At 53.0% G+C, this 19744-nt stretch overlaps 1 protein-coding gene and 1 long non-coding RNA gene across 5 annotated transcripts in view; one reads left to right on the plus strand and one right to left on the minus strand.

The window, feature by feature from the left end:
* Positions 1-8339, plus strand: part of STIM1 (stromal interaction molecule 1) — a 175465-nt gene extending 167126 nt beyond the window's left edge. For all 3 annotated transcript variants that reach the window (XM_019524620.1, XM_019524621.1, XM_019524622.1), the window contains one exon: positions 6542-8339. In XM_019524620.1, coding sequence (XP_019380165.1) covers positions 6542-7070 — 529 coding nt within the window. In that variant the 3' untranslated portion in view covers positions 7071-8339. The remainder of the gene's footprint in view (positions 1-6541) is intronic.
* On the minus strand, positions 3660-18530 carry LOC109302787. Of its 2 annotated transcripts, XR_002098935.1 has the most exons (4): positions 16338-18530; positions 14158-14298; positions 10009-10609; positions 3660-4705 (listed from the first exon to the last, which is right to left on the minus strand). It is a non-coding gene; the product is annotated as an uncharacterized LOC109302787 (long non-coding RNA). The 2 variants fall into 2 exon arrangements; XR_002098934.1 differs by lacking the exons at positions 14158-14298; positions 16338-18530 and adding an exon at positions 12009-12940 and having other exon boundaries at positions 3661-4705.
* Positions 18531-19744: the final 1214 nt, after the last annotated feature.

The raw sequence follows: 19744 nt of genomic DNA on the forward strand, positions 1-19744 counted from the left end.
AGTTTAAAGCCCAGTGGAGCAGGTCAGCCAGTGTGGCTGAGAAGAGCCTCCTCCCCAGCAGAGAGAGGTGGAGGCCATCTCTTCCCAGCAGCTTGCTGCCTCTCTCGCCAGAGCGGGCCATGGTCATGGAAGCCAAAGCCTTCCCGATGGCACCAGCGACGCAGTCTTTGGTTGACTACGTGAATCCTCCTCTCCCTCCTCAGCCCATAGCCCGAGACTGGGAGGATCGACGAGAACACCACCTGTGCCCCCAGACCCTTTAGCCCCGCTCCCAAACCCCTGTAGTGCCTCATGACCCAGCTGGGAGCGCTCCGAGCCATGTCATTGGTGCCCACATGAATAAGGAGCATGGGATAGTGGTCTGTGGGCTGGAGGAGCTTTGGGATCTTCTCTGCAATGTCTTGGATGTGGGCCCCCGGGAAGCAGCAGACTTCCCGGGCTCAGGGGTCAGGGTGACAGATTGCCTCCTCAGTCCCCCTCAGGATGGACCTCAGGGGGAAAAGTTTGCATCACTTTGGCGAACTGGCAAGTACTTAGAGATGTGTTTTTTTCCACCCCCCACGTCCCGTGTCCTGCACGCAGCTGCCCAGATACATTCATGGGGTTAAAACCTATTTGCAATGAACAGTTAACAGGCATCTTCTTGAAAGACCAGGCCAAGCCTGGCCTGCGGATCAGACTTGCCTAAACGCCTCACTGTTTGCTTCTCTTTTGCAATTGGCTTCAGAGGATCCGGCACAAATAAGGTCAGAGCTGTTCTGATTTCAAAGGCTGGTGTGTGTCGTTCAGTGTCAGTTGTGGATGACGGGGCTGGACAGCCTGCCGGAGGGGAGGGTGGGCAGGGGCGGATGCGCTGTGCACAGAGGTTTCTGCTTCCTAGTGCCTGCTTTCAAATAGCACCAGTGGTTTCAGCCAGGTGGAGAGAGGGAGGCAGCCAGCCTGGAGGTAGAGAAGGAGCCCATAGAGCAGGCAGCTGCAGGGAGCCGCAACCGATCCGGTCCTACACACAGCTGTTTTTGTGGGTTGGGAGATTAACGATGGAGTTACCTCTCTTCAGGACCCTGTTACACTGTGCAGAGGAGAGCAGCATGGCTGAGCAGCATGGCAGGGATACCTCCACTGTCAGGGAGCCTGTATCTCACTGGTACCATGGGCCGGCGGCATAGTCTTATGGTTACAGCCCCTAGCTGTAAGGGCAGGGAAATGGCCTCACATCGGCTCCTTCCACCAACCTAGAGAGCTCTGGAGTGACTCCAGCTCAGGTCCTTTCTGATGTGGGAGATGAGACAGAAGCAGACAAGGACCCACCCCCTTTTTTCTCCCCCTTTGCCGTTCTTCTGTCTTCCCCATGCTGGTTTCTTATCCATTCTTTTCTCTTTGGGCGTTTGCTTCTCTCCATTCACACCGACCCATTCCTACGCCCCTTGTCCATTCCCTTCGATCATCCTGGATGCCCGCAGTTGTGACATAGGAAGAGCAGGGTCGGATAGGATTGCACAGCGATCTACAAAGCTGGTGCTTGTCCCCTTCTATCGATCTCTTACCTTCATGGACTGGGAACGCGTTTGGCCACCTGAAGAAAACCCAGCAGATACTATAGCAGGGAGGCCTGTGTTTCCCAAAGTAGGTGCCTGGAGCTAAGTGTCCTGAGTCCTTGCTCTGGCACTTGGGATAGTCTCCCGCTCTTCAAAAGTGATGAACATCTGGCAGCTCCCTGTGACCTGGCAGTGGGGATTTTCTGAAAGCCCCGGGGGACTTGAGTGCACATCCCATGGGCTTCTCCATTGCTCCAGGCCTTTGAAATTCAGGATTGCCATGCCAAAGCAAGCCTGGCTAGCTGAGAATAGCCTAGTTGTCTTCACCCTGCGTTGGTGAAGGGGGATTGAGCTGCACACCCTCTCCAGGTCCCTCCCAGCCCTATGTGTGTCACTTGGTAGGGACTGCTGGCTGCTCGGCCTTTTTGAAATCGGGCCACCGGCCCAGTTGCCAAAACAAGGAGTCAGTCGGTGCCTATTTCTGAATGCATTGATCTATTGACTTTTAATTGGGGTAATTTCATCACAAATTGGCTGGTCAAGGAGCTGCAGTAGAACATCGCAGCACTGCCCAGTGTCAAGTCCTCTTCCAGCTGTGCATTCAGCTCTGGGTGTGCACATGCTCAGCAAACCCCAGATAGGGGGCTTTGTAAGAAGCAGTTTGTTCTTCTGCCCCAACTGCAGGCTATAAATCAGTGCTGAGCCAGCCTTTGCTCCAGTCCCTTCTCCACCACTCGCGATCTAAGGAGCAGCACCAACGTTGGCAGCTAGCACAGCTTGCTTCGGCTCTGCTGGAGTGAGCAGGGTTCATTAATGGTGCTTGTATGATTTAGCAGTGCTGTCGTGGTGTAGCCCTGATGGTCCACAGAACATGCAAGCTGCAAGATTCGTTTGGGGATCCCTTTAATTGGACCAGTTGCATAGCTCAGAGGGGTGAGGGCTTGTCTGGCATCTCTTCCAGCCTGATTTAGGATAATTAAGTGTCTTTGGGGCATCCAGGGAGACATCTGTCGTTAGTTTCCTCTCCCAATTCCTTCCCTACCACTCCTTTAGTCTTCATTTTGAAGACATGGGCTTCCTCAGGTGTAGTATTTTCATGCCCTTCTGCAAACTCAAGAAGTCTGGGAAGGTATGAAGCCAGCCTGGGCCCAGAAACCCCTCAGTGACAGCTTCAGGAGCTCTTGGAGATCCTTCCTGCAAGGCTTTGTCTCGTAGGAAGGTTCAGAAGGGAAAGGACGAGTGTCTGGGAGGAGGCAAGGGGCATCCATACCAGGCCCAATATTTCAGCAGCTGAGGCAAGAGGGATCCCCCAGGCCCCTGTGAGCTCACCCTCAGGTCCATGAGGCCTGCAGTTTGCACCAGTATGGCACCACACATCCCTTTGTCTTTGGCACCAACCAGAGAGAGCATTTCTACTTCATCACCATGTGACACAGTGATGCTAGATTTGCTGTTGGCTCCTGTGGTGCTTTAAAACCGTCAGATCAAGTCATAGCTCTTCCCATGGGGCTAGTGTGCTTAAGACCTACCATTTCCTGTAGCCAGCACAGAAGGGAACAGTGTGCTCTGGATCCTAGAGACGATGGATTTCAGCAGCGATTGACCTGTCTGCTGTGACCGTCCTTATGCACCAATCTGCATGTGCCTACATCGGTATATGCCCAATTGCCATCACGTCTGGCCGTCTTTGATGCCAAGTGCCCATTTACAAGTGGATCAAGTGGAAGCACCTTTGGCACGTCCAAGACTTTTTATAAAGTACAGAAGCTCTTCAGATTCCTTGATAGACCGTTCGTAAAAAACCTCAGACATTCCTCCCACCACAAAGCCAACTGGCGCCATCTCCCCATCCATAGGTCTCCATTACAGGCAGCCAAGACCGTATGGCAGGCTCCTGCTGTTACTCTGCAGATGGGTAAAAGCAGAGAGAAAACATTTCTCATCGGTGAGGCAGTGCTCCTTCTGCACCGACTTCCCTTGCGATCACAGCAGTTGATGAGAGAAGCGGACGGATACAGCCAAAATGCGTCAGTGACTTGAGAGAGAACGCACCTCTGTGTGACTGTGCTTTTTGATTAACAAGCCACCAGCCAGTAACAGCAACACTTTGATTTTGTTAACGATAACAAATGAGCACAGTTTGCTAAAACTTCCAGTAGCGTGTGGGGACTGCTTTGTGGCCTGCATTAGTGAAGACAAGTCCGCAACAAGGGCTGCTTGAGCAATGACCTTGGAGGCTGCAGAGAGTGATCACTGTGATGTTAGTGGTGTTTTAGGAATTTGGCCACTGCAGAGGAGGCATGGGTGATGGTGGAAGACCTTCCATTTTATGGCAACACGTTATCTAGCAAGAAGGCAAAGGAATCTCCCCATATGCTGAAAGATGCACACCACACTTTTTTATCCCTGGGGAATGTGCATCTATAACCAAAACCAGCCCACTACAGACTTACCCTAAATGCAGATATACTCCCAGGTGATTTTGGCACTAATGTTTAGGTGAATAACCACAAAAATGTCGACAGGTGAGAAGGGGCCTGCTTCGTGGTGCCTCCAGCATCAGCTAAGCACACGCTTTGATGGGACCTTTAAGATCAGTTCATCATTTATTGCTATATCTGCCCACCCTCCCCATCCCTCTACTCCGTATCGAGAGCACCTGCCAGTTCATAGCTTCATTGAAAACATGATGAGGGGCAGAGATGCTGAAAACTATTTCACTGGGCTCCGCAATCCGGTTCTGCGACCCAACCTCCTTGCAGAGCCGCCCCCCACCTTGCTACAGCTTACGTGAGAAGGAAGCGATGCTGTCTTCCAGCTGGGGTGGATCAAACTTGTGCTTTCCCAGACTAAAAGGAACGGTTTGTATTCCTTGTCCTTACTGGGCCCCACAAAGGCAGGTGGATAAAGACCCATTGTGGACCATGGAAACCAAAATGTTGTCATCCGCAGTATTGGGTTATAGAACAGCCAATTCCTTGATCCCGTCACGAGATCAGGAGAGTTGGTTTGCAGCTCTTTCTGCATGAAGGATGCCTCCTTTTGCTGCCAACATGCACCTGCAGGTCCCTGACGAGCCCGCATGATTGCCAGCTGCAAGGTGCCCCCTTTCAGTCTTTCACCAGCGCAGAGGGTTCTCCGAGGTCATCTTGCACCTGCAGTGCTGGAGGCTGCAAGGGAAGAGAGGAACATGGAAAAGACCCTGGTCAGACCCAGGTCACTCTGACATACCAAAGGGATTTGGGAACTGGCAAAAGTGAAAGCTCAGAGATCCCAGACCCCACTTGCCACAACCCCCCAACCGAAATGCAGTCCTTGATCCAGCGCAGTCGTGCTTTGCCTACTGCGTCCCAGGGCATCTAAGTGCAGGCATCACCCATCAGGTAGCTTGCTCCCAACCAGTGTGAAGGAGAAACGCAATGGGTTTTCTTTCGGGAACACCCTGAATTGGAGGCTTATTGGGGGATGCCTTCCTGACTCGGCTTGTCTCTTCATCCCTCCTGGTACTTCCAAGAGTCCCGAGACTCTTTTTGAAACCCTGACCCTTATGATTGAGAATCTTTTTGAAACCTTGACCCTTATGATTGAGAAGGGCCTTGGCCTTTTGACTTGCCCAAAATTAAACTATTCAGGAAACACCCTGGGATATTTTTATCCTTCACATAGAGAATGGGAGTTTTCACTCAAAGTGCATCTTGGGGTGTATCCAGCTCTGCTACGGCCTTTCTAACCCTCCTCATCTTAGCAGCATTATTATCAGGCAGACCCTGGGACCATGGGCATGTAGAGCGCACGCACAACCTGTGCAGTACGTCCCCAAGGAGGAGAGCACATCTCAAAGGGCTCCGGGTGCTGCCAGTTCCCCAGCTTCTCCTGCATCCTCATCCTTCCACTCTTCCCCTTCCTTCCCCCATGTCTCTCATTTCCTTCTTCTGGACTGCTGGCTCCAGCTACTACGAAGTACCAATAAGATGGGCACGTAGCAGCAAGCTCCATAGTAGCAGTAATAGTATGAAGGGGCTGGAGCTAGCCTTAAAGTGGCCAGCTTGGGTCCTGGTAGCTGTCTAGCAGGACTCATTTACCCTGCTTCTAGTGCGGCGGGATGGGTGCTGGGCCTGGTGGCTGCACCGATCTTAATCAGACCTACCCCACCCTGAGGGCTGGCGGCGGCTGAGGCTGCGAGGCCATATCTGGCTCTCCAGGCCTCCTGCTCCTGGAAGGACCTAGGATAGTGGCAGGACCGGGCTGCTCCACGCTTCCCGCCTCCCTCAGCCAAGACCAGGCGACAGGCGGGTGGATGGGGGAGGGCGCAAACCCCTGTGCAGCGGCAGATGGCTTGCAAGCAGCTCCCAGGGCAGCCGTGTGTCGAGTACCCCTTCGGGCATGGCTTTGTGTGGGGAGGCCTCCCCTCTAACTGCGACGCTGGGGGAATAGAGGTGGGAGTCGTCCCCCCCCCAGCCCCTTGAGTGGGGCCGGGGGCAGCAGCCAGGCTAACGCTGTCTGTCTCCAAGCGGGGATCTGACACGGGCCTGTTGTGGGCGGAGGGGGGCGGACGTGCAGATGCAAGGCAGGGAAACGCAGTGGAATTCTGCTCCAAGTCCGGGACCCCAGCTCTGAATTCCCCACGGCCACTGGGAGCGCCATGTTGGGGGTGCAAATTGACGCTAGGAGGGTGCAGCCTCAACGAGAGCTCCCGGAGAACCTCATGGCTCCAGGCCTTGGTGGGTGGTGCACTGCCGGTCACCCCTTGCTCTCGTCGCTGCATCGGGAGCTGGCCTGGTCGCAGCTCACGCCTCCAGTAGGGCCAGGCCGGCTGCCCTGGGGGGTTGCCCATTGGGACCCCCACGGCAGAGCTGGGCCGTGCCGGACTCCCCGGCCCCAGGGGCGTTCCGCTGCGTTGTCTGCCTGGGCCTTGCTGCTGCATCCGTGTGCATGGGAGCACGCGTGCATGTGGGGGTGCCGGGCCCCGGTTCTAACGTGCTGTCTTCTCCCCCCGTCCGCTGCAGAGACCTCACTCGCTCCGAGTCCGACTCCTCTATCCCGCACATGAGCGACCACCAGCGCGTCTGCAGTCCTGCCTCCAAGCTGCTGGTGGCCAGGCCCAACCTGCTGGGCCGAAGCGTGGAGGAGGCGGCTGCCGCCCTGTGTGGGCCCACCTCCAACGGCGGCAGCCGGCACGCCGAGGCCTTTGCCTTGGAGCGGCTGGCCGAGAGCCCCCGGGTGAGGAACAAGGTGATGGCAGTGAACCACGGCTTGGAGAAGTCCTGCAGCCTGGGCGAGATGGGCCAGGTGGCAGGCAGCAAGCACAGCCACTCGGATTCTTCCCACTCCCACAGCCCCAGCTCCACCGAGCCCGACACCCCGTCCCCCACCTCTGACTCCCGGCCTGGCAACGCCAAGATCACCCGCATCCCGCAGCTGGCCGCCAAGAAGAGCCCCGGGGAGGATGACAGCGGCTCTACGGGCGAGGAGACTGACTCCAGCCAGGGCAAGAAGAAGTTCCCTCTAAAGATCTTCAAGAAGCCCAAGAAGTAGGAAGCCGAGGGAGAGGAGGAGGTGGACCCCCGCCACGGCCTGGCCCGGCGCCACGCCAAGGGACAGCCCTGCCGCTCGCTGCCACCCGTGCCCTCTGCCCGCCGCGAGGAGGACCGGCTTCACCCTATTTATTTCCCGGGCGCCGGGAAGCCAGCCAGCCCCTCCGCGGGCCTAGCCCCTCGCTTCTCTGTGCATGGCTTCTGGCTGCTCTGTTCTCGTGCAGCCTCATGGTGCAGGGGCTTCAGCTCAGCGGGGGGTGGGGGTGGTATATTTTTGGTTCTTTTTTTTTTCCCTAGCTGCCTTTTTCTGGACTCTGCATCAGCATGAGACCCCGGGTGTGCACGGAGGGGGCTCTCGGAGACCCGCACCACTCGTGCCAGCCCCTGCCCCCCTTGGGAGACCAGACGGCCTGTGTGGTGAGGTGGGAGCGTCCTGTGTACAGGGCTCTCAGCCCCCTCGCGGCGGCTGCTTCTGACGCTTGATGCCTCGCGGAGCCCCCCACCCACGTGGCCTGGGGAAGGAACAGGAGCTTGCTGGCACGGGGAGAGCATCAGCCCACGCCAGCCCCCTCTGGTTCCCAGCTGCTCCCGCACCTGCCTGGCGGAGAAAAGGGCGGTGGCAGTGCTGGCCATGGGGGCAAGATGCCAACTTTCCCTCCCACCCGCCCAGGCCTCTGGCCTTGTCTGAGGCCCAAAGCCTGTCACACTCGGGCAGCTGGGCCACACAGCCCTGCTAGAATGATGGGAAGGAAACAGTGAGGCAGGGGGACAACCCGTCCTTGCTTTAGGGCTCAGGCACCCACTGCTATTCTTGGGGGCCCACTAGCTCCCACGCCCCTGGTCCCAAGCCTTTCAGCGGCCTCCCCGCTCTTCCCAGCACACCAGACCACTTCCTGCCCGCAGCCGCGCTCAGTGAGGGCATGAGACACCTTGCAAAGGGGCGCATGGGCCAGGGTGCAGGACGGAGCAAGAGGCATCAGTTGCTGTTTTGTGCGCGCCAGCAACCGGCAACTCGACCAAGTGCCTGCACTGCCCATGCCCACAGGCGGGAGAGAGATGCCGGGGTGCAGGATGGACACAATCAACGAGGGAGCTGGGGGCTCCAGGGCCTGGGGGAGCCTCCTGCCTTGTGATGCAGGACCCGATGCCGGCCTTGTGCCTGCGGACTCACCCCGAGGTAGCTCCGCGCACCCGCGGCAGCCCCTTCCCCATCGGCGGTGTTTGTCATGCCGTGAGACTTTTAAGCCAATAAAGCATGTCGGGGATTTTACCTGCTGTCTTAGCCCTTGCTCCTTCCCACCAGGCTCAGCCAGCACATGGCTCCCTCCTGCCCCTAACCCTGAACTGGGGGCATCATTTGTGGCTGCCACAATACACCGGCAGCTTCCACCACCCGGCAGGGCAAGCAGCGGCCCTGAGGTTCCCAGTTTGGAGCCTGCAGTGCTGCTGCGATCTGGCTGATGCAGCGATCCTGAGGACCATCCAGCACCACATCAGGCTTTGCAGCTTGTTCTTTGGGCCTTGCTGCTGGGCCAGGCTCCACAGCAGAGACACCCCAGGGGAGCAGGTGCTGGGCTGGGGCATTAATTATGCCCACAGGACACCCTGGGGGCAACAGGTGCTGGGAAGGAAAAGGCACATGGTCCTTTTGACTCCATATCCCCCAGCAGTAGGAGAGACCAAGGCCAGCTGTGTCCAGGGTCCAGGCCTGTATGCCAGGATGCTGCAGCTTGGTGGAGATAGGAAGCAGCAGAGGCTGGCAAGTACCAAGCACCTTGATTGCAGTGGCTGGGACCCCCCAAGACTGCGGCCCCTTTGGGAGGCAAACAGCCCCTGCTGGCTGCCCCTGGCCCAGTGCTGCGCTCTTCAAGGAGGTGCTGTAGGCAGTGTCCCAAGCTGACATCATCTCCCAGGCCCTGGCTCAGCCCTACAAGGGTGGCCCAGCCTGGGCTGTAGCCAGCACCTTGTGGGGGAGGCTTAAAAACCCTCTGACATGTTGCAGCAAGGGGACGGCAGCAACCAGCAGAGCCCAGAAGCCTGGGAAATCCTCATAGTAGCACACGGGCATCACTGTGCTTTACAACACGGAGCTATTACTCAGCCCTAGTAATGGGACAGGAAATTACCACGATCAGTTCTGCACTGATTAACACAGAACAAGGAGCATACAAGGAAAGTGGAGGAAACACCACCACTAAGCACTGCACACCCCCAATTAGCAGCTATCCAGATGAACCCCTGCATCCTGAATTCAGTGCATGGGCTCAGAGCTTAAGATGAGACACAGGCACACACAGGTCTTCCGGGGACCTCCCCAAACCCAGCACGGAGCTCGGTCTCTGATCGCGGCTGCTTGTGGAGACATCTCGCACTCTGACCCTTGCATTCGGATGCTGGGCCACTGCCCCGGGGCCACCTGTCACCAGCCAGCCAGTGAATTTGACATTGCAGGACTGCTGCCCTCACCCCTGGCACCACAGGATGTGATAGTGAGAGGATTCAAGCGCCCCTGGCCTTGCAGCTCTGAGCTGCCTGGCTTTGGAGGGGGAAACCCTCCTCTCATCCCAGCTTACACCAGCTGGAAAGGTCTCAGGAGGAAGAGAGCATGAATGGCTCCTTTCTGCCCACTGGGCAGTAGAAGCTGAGGCAGACAGTCCTTGTCCAGGCTCCCAGAGAGCACTGGCATGGTCCTACCTGCTCAGGGCACTGGGGAACCAAGCCAGACAGCAGCCACCAGGATAGCAACCCCTGCAGCATTTCGTGCTGGGGGAAGTCACTCATCAGTGCCCCCTCCACTGCCCAGGGACCATGTAGGGGCATCACGCCCTGTGGAGAACGTGGGTGAATGAAAGGAATTGCCTGGGAGGAATTTCCAACACCCAAAACCGGGGAAGGGTGCGAGGCTGGCAGGAGAGGACTGAAGCCCGGCTTTCGCTCACATGGATGCCAGGTGAGGCCTGGACCCAGCCCAGCTGGTCACCTGGGACTCACCTTCAATCCACCCTGGCACAGCTTCCAATGCATAAAGGAAACACTGTCCATTTCTGAGCATGCAGCAGCGAGGGAGCTTCAGGCTGTTACCCTGCTTGTTCACATCTGCAAACCCCTGAAACAGGCTGGGGTGCTGCAGGCAGGGTCCATGTTCTGAGAAGCATGCCGATTTGTCAACAGCTCCGATCTCCAGCAGGTGCTAGGAACCCAGCTGGTTAATTAGCTGTGGGATTCATTAATTGATGAGTATTTCCACAGTTTGGCAAGTGCAGGATGCTCTTAGGGTGTTAATTACCCTCCGGTCATATCCCATGAGTTGGTGGGTTGCAAAGAGTCAGGTTCAACATGGGGAAGAAACTCAGAGCCCATAGAGGGTCTCTGACCCTGTACTGGCCCCTTCCTTCTCTCCTGCTTCATCCCCTCATTGATAGGGCAGTGATGAGTATTGCACTTTGCGGTTGGGGGCAGGTTCAAATCCTACTGGAAAGGATGGATAGTCCACCAGGCACTTCTCCACCACGGACTTCTTGTGCTGCCTTGGTCAAGTCCCTGTGGGGGGAAAACAAGGTGCCCTCATTATACATCAGGTGCAAAATCCAAGTCAGCAGTAAAACCCACTGAAGCACCTGAGTGAAAACATGCTTGGGGCTGTACAGCTGCTGTGCAGCTCAGGGCAACCCCCCAACTCACTTAGCAAACCAAATATTTTGGTGTCTAAATCCTTTGGGATTCTCCAGTTTGGGGCAGCAGTGCCCCCGTCTCTCACAGGTGCCTGGCTCAGGGTGGGAGATCAGGGCTCAAGTGTGGTAGAGAGTGGGGAGTTTACAACGGGGATATTGGCAAGTCCCTGCCCTGACAGAGGGGCTGTGCTGATAGACATAAAGGGCAGCGTGTGTTGCTCTGGTGCTATGATAATGGAGTTATATCAGCTACTAGGCGATCCCTTAACCTTAAGCCTTCAGACAGCTTCAAGCTCTCCCCACTGCTAGATATGTCTGACCATGGGTGGATCTAGGATTTTAAAAAGCGGGGTCTAGGTGGTGTGGTGCATCATCGCTGCATATGGCACAGCATGTATTCTCCAGTGAAAGAAAAACTAGAAGCTTTACTAAAATGCTAGAGGGTTAGTGCCATATTATTCATAGATGTTTGGGTCGGAAGGGACCATAGCAGATCACTGAGTCCAATCCCCTGCCCTGGGCAGAAAAGAGCACTGGGGTCACACCACCCCAGCAAGGTGCATGTCTAGCCTCCTCTTAAAGACCCCCAATTTAATCAGAGTGAAAACAAATTTGACTATTGGAATGTGCACTGATTTGCCAGAGTAGATCTATCAAGTTTTAAAAACCATAACAAACTAGGCAAAAAAATGGTCAAAATAGTCCAAAGATTTTGTCTCATTAGTCCTGTAGCCCTTATAGTAAATGCATGTTTCTTATTTAGATACATAAAACAAAATCTAGCCTTCTTGAGCATCTGGACAGTGCCTCTAATACTTCACTGCCAGTCATTTTGACACCTAAGTTAATATGACCACACCTGAGTGAAGGTTTTAGGTAGAGCTGAAGATGGCCTGCAGGGCTGTGAAACAGAAGAGACATGTTACCAGAAGGAACAATGGGCTCAAGTTGCAGCAAAGGAAGTTAAGGTTGGATATTAAGAAAAACTTTCTCACTAGGAGGGTGGTGACGCACTGGAACAGGTTACCTAGAGAGGTGGTGGACTCTCCATCCTTGGCAATTTTTAAGCCCTGGCTAGACCAAGCCCTGGCTGGGATGATGTAGTTGGGGCTGGTCCTGCTTTGAGCAGGGGGTTGGACTAGATGCGACCTACTGAGGTCCCTTCAACCCTCATTTTCTATGATTCTATGATATTGACTATTGAAGCCCATTAGAGATTCCACGTTACAGGTGGGAAAACCAAGGCAGGGAGAAGACAAGTGACTCACCCAGAGTGACATAGTGAGGCTATGGCACAGAGCTGTAGTTTGCCCACTGCATAGCATACTCCTCCTTTACATCAGTATTTAACATGAATAGAAATTTCCTTGAGAAAGTGACATGAGGCAGGACATTGTGATTGCACTGGAGAACCTCTTATGGGTATTCCTGTACGAGTCCACCAAAGGCATCTGTTCACGGCCCACATGAGGCTGCGGTTGGAAACAGACATTGATCTATCTACTGTGCTGCACGAGGCTGTAGAAAACAGGATGTACTGTATGCTGGGAAACACCACATATTCATGGGATTGAAATCTGTGTTCTAGTGTGTAGGTGGCAAAGTCAGTCAGGCCTTTGGGATTTCCTCGCCTCTGAGTGCTCGCCTGTGAAATCTCGTTAAACAAAGGAATGGTCCAGGGTGGTGCATGTGTCCCTGTGCGTGGCTAAGAAAAGGAGAAAAATCATGCACCGCCACCCTCACAAGGTCTGGAGGAGGGAGACCCTCCTGTCTGCCCCAGGGGATGCTCAGACAATCCTGACACAGCCTCTGTATACATGGGTGGATCTAGGATTTTAAGAAAAGGAGTGTAGATGGTGAGGGGCATCATCACATGTGAAAACACCCATTTTTCTTCAGTTCTAAAGAAACTAGAAGTGTTACTAATACACTGAAAGTGGAACGAGCCATCCAGGTGGCCAGGAGGTGTCTATACATGTGAGACAGAAAGTGCTCCATGGGATGAGATGTGGCGTGGCCTGAATGAGGCAGGGCTCCACACTCAGAAAGCAATGGATCATGGTGACGTGCATGGCTTGCTGAATCCATTTGTGGATGTTTCGCAAGGCCAATTTGAGAGAAACAGCTTGTCATAAGTTTAATGGATCCAGGTGTTGTCTGAGTTGGAGTCCAAGTTTACAGCTTGCTGCTTTCTTCTTCCTTACTTCCTCGCTGGACAGGCTGCAGTTGGAGTACTGCATCCAGTTCTGGGCGCCGCACTTCAAAAGGGATGTGGACAACATGGAGAGGGTCCAGAGGAGGCCACTCGCATGATCAGGGGGCAGCAGGGCAGGCCCTACGAGGAGAGGTGACGGGACCTGAACCTGTTCAGCCTCCGTAAGAGAAGGCTGAGGGGGGATCTAGTGGCCTGTTACAAACTAGTCAGAGGGGACCAGCAGGCATTGGGGGAGTGGAGTCCCTGTTCCCCTGAGCACTGCCAGGAGTGACTAGAAATAACGGACACAAGCTGGCAGAAGGTAGATTCAGGCTAGACATCAGGAGGCGCTACTTCACAGTCAGGGCGGCTAGGATCTGGAAGTGGTGCCGGCTCCTACCCTAGAGGTCTTTAAGAGGAGGCTAGATGAACACCTTGCTGGGGTCGTTCGCCCCAGTACTCTTTCCTGCCATGGCAAGGGGTCAGACTTGATGATCTGCTCAGGTCCCTTCCGAAACTTTGCTTCCCCCCTCTGGATCAAAGACGCTTCTTGTCGAGCTGCCCCCAGTGCCCCAAGTTCCCCCCCATACCAAATGGGATCCTGCACAATCGTCTCAGCTTTTATGTTGATGTTAAATGACTTTGTATCATTTTTGCACATGTCATGGTACAGCCACAAAGGGCAACTCCACTTTCTCTTGAATCTCACTGCACAAAATAGTCCTGAAGATATGGTTTCTTCCCATTCTCCTGATATGGCTGATCCATCACGACCCCCTCTTCTTGATAGCAGTTTCTAAGTGTGTCAGTCCTGCGCGCTCCAGTACCTCTGTGTTTGGTATTCTGTCTTCCCACTTTATTTTCAGGATGTTACACAGACATCTCATGTAGAAGCTGTTCAGTCTCTTGATGTGCCTAACATCCATCTCACAAGTATCTTGATGTACCTAGCATTTGGTCTCATATATGCGTAGTGTGCGTGGTCCCTGTTTCTGAACCATAAAGCAGGGATAACAGCAGACAAGTCTGATAGATTTGCATTTGCACCTTAGTTAATAGTTTGCTTTAACCCAAGCATGTTTCTGCTTAGCTGCTTTTCTGATTCTGTTAGTCAAAATAACATGCATATTAAAATACCCCATGAAATGAGTCGGGACCCTACTAGCTGCAGAGCACTGGATTGTGCCTGTGTCTAAAGTGTGCATGGTGGGGTACACACTTACCCAGTCTGCCTGCAGTCCATATGCTGGACTTGTTGTGTAGCGGCAGGTCTGCTCTGATGTAGGAGACGGATGAGAAAATAAAAGAGGCCGCTGCAAAATAGGTCAGATCGCACCCACACACAGAGCCTCTCCTCTCTCCCACTGCAATAACATGGAAAAAAACTTCAGCATAATACTTCTCCAAATCAGGGCCAAGGAGGTCCTGGTCCCTCTGGGCGGATGCGGCAGCCCCAAGTGTCTGTCGTGCACAAATTAGAAACAAGGAATGTGCTCTCAACAGCGTGGAGGATTAACTGCTGGAGCAAACTGCCCTGGGGCAGACAGGGCTTCCTCATCCAAGCCAACAAGCTGGGCTGCAACGTGGACTGGGGGACTTTGCAGCTTGGAGGAGGCAGGGGGATAAATCATGGCTATTCAATCCTGTCAGCTTTCAGAAATGACTTGTGTTCTCCTGGTTGAGGTGTAATTTTGTACTCTCACTAAGCAGCACAAAATGAACCTTCTGGTTGCTTTTATTTTGAACAGCGACATCTCCTGCCCACTCTGGTCCATGACAAGAACATTATCTCCTGGCGACATTGCAGAGGGCTCCAGCCTCAGAACTGCTGATCCCGCTGATATCCATGGTTTGCGGGTGCTTGGTAGGTGCGTCTACACGACACGCTTACTGCGCAGTAACCTAATAACACTGTGCAATAGTGTGCCAGTCAAAAACTGTGCTAATAAGCTACTGCACAGTGTTATTAGGCTACTGTGCAATAAGTGTCACAAAAAAACTGTGCACCAGCATTACTGTGCAGTAACTATAGTTACTGCGCATTTAGTTAGTACCTCATTAAGCAAGTACTGAACTACATGAGCAGTAACTACTGCAAATTAATGAACATGTAGACGCACCTAGTGTCTCTGAGAGACAAGCCCGCTCCACCCAGAGCAGGATGGGACCTCAGTTACTGCAGCCTTGCATAGCAAACCCCTGCAGCACATTTTGGTTGGAGGGCTGAGACCTTGTGCCAGGATCGCAACCTCTGATCCCTCCCAGCATTGCACGCCTGGTCTTTAGACCCCACTCTGCTGCTGCTTCTCTTATCCTAGAAGTATCTCAGGCTGGGCGTTTGGTGTATTAACCTAAAAAAATATCCATTGCAAATCACCCTTCCCCAGTACAGGGTGTGGAGCCTGTGCTAACACATTATGAGATGGGATATTTGCGGCAATGTCCCAAAGGGGAAAAAAGGGGGTGGGGGGAGGAAAGGGGCAGGAAACTGTGATAATGAAGAACATAAAGAAGTTTTGGGAGGAAAATAACCATGATTTATCCCTCTGTCCACTCCAAGCTGCAAAGTTCCCCAGTGAAGGGAAGCAAGCAGCAGCAAACAGCAGTTCCAGAAGCATCTCCACTTCCTAGGGCAAAGACCGAGGGGAGCAGAACCGGCAGGGATGGGACTTAATTGAGACCACTACCATCTTCCACAAGGCCCCGCACAACCATCAGAGAGCCACTGTTGCTGGAACCAAGTTGGGCTTTGAACAGGGATTTAATCGTTCAAGTTGGTGAGCTCCGTCCTCCTTCCCAATCCTTGCTGAGGCCAGATCTCTGTTGTCCTGGCTTTATTCTGCTTCCCCAGCAAATCTCACAGAGAATATCCATATCTGAATTTTCTTTAGCTCCAGACTGCCTGCCATACACCACTCCTTGGCCATTTAAATACACCACCCCTTGGCCTTTGGCTAAATCCAGAGCAATTCATGCATTTAATTAGCTGATGCAACCACTCTGCCTTGCATGTGCGTATTTCTCTGGCATGTCAGGAGCTCTGCAAGTATTTTGTGGGAGTTCGTATCTAGATCCTCATACAACCCATCTAAGTCCCAACAAGCAGAAAGTACCCATCTTACCAAGGTCTAGTCTTAGCAGCTTTGTTTAGGAGGGTGAAAGATACAGAATGAACAGATCAACACATAAACTAATACAGGCAGACTTCTCTGAAAAGTCTTGCTTGAGACTGAGATCATATTCCTCCCATAGCAAAGTCTCCCACTAAGCAGACAGCTCCATCCATATCTGAATTGCTTTCGTGTCCCCCATCTTTCTTGCAGAAATAAACCTCCTCCACTAGGCTGGGGCTGCTATCTAGGCTGCCTACTCAAGGGGAAAAGCGGAAGCTGGCCCCACAAACCTGTTCTGTGGGAGAAAAAGGAAGTAGAAAGAGACCTTACCCTTTAGTGACTGTGGTAACTTCCATTTTATGGCATCTTCTGTCACACGGTGATAGTTCTGCAGTCACCCAAGGCCCAAATCCTGGTAGGTGCCACTGAGTTCATGGGTCTGCTCAAGTGATCAGGGCAAGATCAAAATCAAGGCAAGCAGGATCTGACCCCTAAAAGTAGTCAGGGTCTGATTGTCCTGTACTAGCCCACACCTTGAAAAGTCATTTATGCTTGGGCAAAGCGATGCAAAGATGAGTATAATGCCTTATATGCACTTTCCACAGGGATAAGGTGCTCTGATTTCCGCAGTGCAACCAGGTCATTCTGAACAGATCCGCTGCGCTGCTAAAGCACTGCACTGAGCAGGGAGGGAGGTGAACCCAAGCTTCCTTGAATCAGGGCCTCAATAACCAGGTGGCAAAATACCGGACCCTACATCTCTATTTCTTTCTTGCCCAGATCTCACAAAGTGCTGGCTACTTATAGCTTCCATTCTTCATCCCTCACATGGGAGAGGGAAAGGCCTGGGACAGTCCCCGCTGCAAGGACTTCATTTTTGTATGACAAAAACGGGGTCCGTATCTTTATCTTTATGTGCTTTGGCATTTTTGTCAGTTCAGGAGCTCTTGGCCATCACAGACGTTACCAGGATCTCTATGTGGTCGAGTCCCCTCCAAGCACTGTTTGTATGAGAACCCAGGGATGGGAAACCACGTCTCCCCTGTGCCAGGGCTTAAGTCTTCTCCACCTTGCTCCTCTCTGGCCCAAGAAATCTGGAATTTCTTTTTTGCAAAGCAGCTTGGCCTGATCAGGAAAAGCAGTATATACAACAGGATAAGATAGGAAGCAGAAGAGGGTAGCATAAAGCAGGGACATCAAGGAGGCAGAACACGAGAACAAAAATGCAGAGCTAAAAAGGTCCTCAAGAGATTATCCAGTCCAACACCCTACACTAGATCAAGTAGATCTAGGTATACATTGGCTGGGATACTGGGGTGTACACTGCTTAGCATGCACAAGTGGTTGGGTCCTCTGTTCCTGTCTTTGTGAGAAAAGAAAAATACTAGCAGCTGCATGTCCCTTAGCAGCCTGTTAGGGTGTTGGTTGGTTTCTGATTCAGTTGAAAACCGCCAAGCCCTGGCTCACTAGCACCACAAGCATCTTTGAAGGTCCCCAACTCACTCCTGTTTAGTGTGCGAGAACTAACAGGAAGCCTGGTGTGAGACTGTAGGCCTCACAGCATGCTAATATTTACAGTGTGATATGGGGATTTCTTGGAACCAGAATGGGTTTCAGGTGCTGGTAGTTGTGATGCTGTGAGCACTAAGCTTGCAGAGGAAAGAACACAGTATTCAGTCAGCTGAAGCCCACACTGTGTTCGTAGATCTTCCCCTTCCAGCTTCTTTGCACCGTGTTTGACTGAGTCTTCTTTGAAGGTCTTTACAGTAACAGATGAGGATGTTTTATTTTACAGCTCACGGGTTAAACCGTGGCAGAGGAAACCCAGCCTCTCTCCTGAGGTGTGACCATGCTCGGAACAGAACAATCAAGATCAAAAAGAGCTCGATGATTTTGGAAAGAAATGAAGCAACAAAGATGAGAACTTCCTCTGTAGAGCTGCAGCATTACCTCACATCTCAGAGGTGGAGGGCAGGCTGCACAAGCATGTTTCAACAGTTATTTCCGAGCTGGCTTCCACCATGCAGTTTGCTGCATCCACATCGGTCCTCCCTAACTACCAAACCTGAAGGCACACCGAGGGCTTTTGATCACCAGGCTCTTTCTGATGGCCGAAAGGATGCATTGACATGTATAGCACTTTGCACCCCAAAGACAGCATGCTTGCTGTGAGTTTTAAATGGCGACAGAGTCACTGCTGTAAAAAGCATGCTTCTGACTGGTTCCTTCCATTGCATCTTCCCTGTCTACCACTGGCTCCCTTTTCTCCCCGAGATCAGTCCCAACCGCTTGTCCACCATTTTAAGGCCTTTCACAGCCCATCTCTGACTTAATCCTCCCATCTAACAGAGCTATTGAGGCACCGATCCACGCCTCCCCTTCATCATCTATCTCAGCCCTGACTCTATTTGTCAAATTTGCCAGCAAGTCACTTTGCACTGTTTTCCCAAGCTACTTAAGCTAGGGAAGATTTGTTTACATACGAAGAAAAACTCTCTCATTAGGAGGGTGGTGAAGTACTGGAACAGGTTCCCCAGAGAGGTAGATATCCTTAGATATCTCCATCCTTTGAGGTTTTTAAGACCTGGGTAGACAAAGCCTTGGCTGGGAAGATGTATTTAGCGGTGGTCTTACTTTTAGCAGGGGGTTGGACTAGAGATGATACCCAAAGCCTGTGAGGAAGGCTTAAAAACACCCTGACACATTGCGTGGGATGATGTAGTTGGGGCTGGTCCTGCTTTGAACAGGGGGTTGCACTAGATGTCTATTGTCCCTATTGCCTATGAGCTGTCTGGGAGCACTGCAGAATCTCTTCTTAGAGCCACCCATGTGACAGTACCTACAAAAGCTCTGACCATGCTCCGGCAGCTGAACTGCAGCGACTACTACTAACTGCATGATGTTAGCTACCTCCTTGGTTGCATGTGTCTCTGTTTGCTGCATCCGCCCCTGCTTTTTATCTTGATAGCAAGCTCTTTAGAAGAAAGACCACTTCTCATCTGAGAGGAGTGTGGTGCTTCCCACACTCAGCCCCTACGCGTCTCTGTGGTCTCTGGGTGCTACCAGCAACAGTTATGTAATAATGACGCTACTTTTTTTGGAGGGAAATTGCTGAACGGACGCTGTCGAGTCCTCGGATGCCATCTACTGGAGAAATGGAAAGAAAAAAAATCAAATGAGCGATGGATTCATTCACACCTGGCAAGAAAAAATCCTTCTTTACGACTTTCTGCCTGTGTGTTTAGGGCTGTGCATGTTTATGGCGCTTTGCAAAAGAAAGGTGACCGGGTCCCGGCCAGGAGGGTGAACATCGTCCTGCGTCAGCTGTGCTCAGTGCAAATGTTTTTACGGACGGACTTGAAAGCAACCCGAGCCCTTGTCCACCTCGGGGTGGGGGTTTGCAAGGCAGGATAGCCCCAGTAACTCTTCTGCTATCGCTGCTCGGTGAGACCCAAATTATAGGGGATTATCAAGTACGGGGTATTGCAGAACAAGGGGGTGGAGCCAAGCTTTGCGCTCCCCACATGGGGACAAAGCAGGGCGAGGCCGGTGCCATGGGGGTCTCCCATCTCTCCCCAAGGACGGCTCCCTCCCCCACCATGAACGCCTCCCCTCCTCCACTGGGACAACCCCCCCACCCCACTCCCCTGCTTCCCCCTGGAAATTGCACCCCCATTCACCCCTCCCCTCAGGGTCT

This window comes from Gavialis gangeticus, unplaced genomic scaffold, assembly GCF_001723915.1.
Source record: "Gavialis gangeticus isolate Ggan-Ray unplaced genomic scaffold, GavGan_comp1, whole genome shotgun sequence".
In the NCBI taxonomy this organism is placed as follows: domain Eukaryota; kingdom Metazoa; phylum Chordata; order Crocodylia; family Gavialidae; genus Gavialis; species Gavialis gangeticus.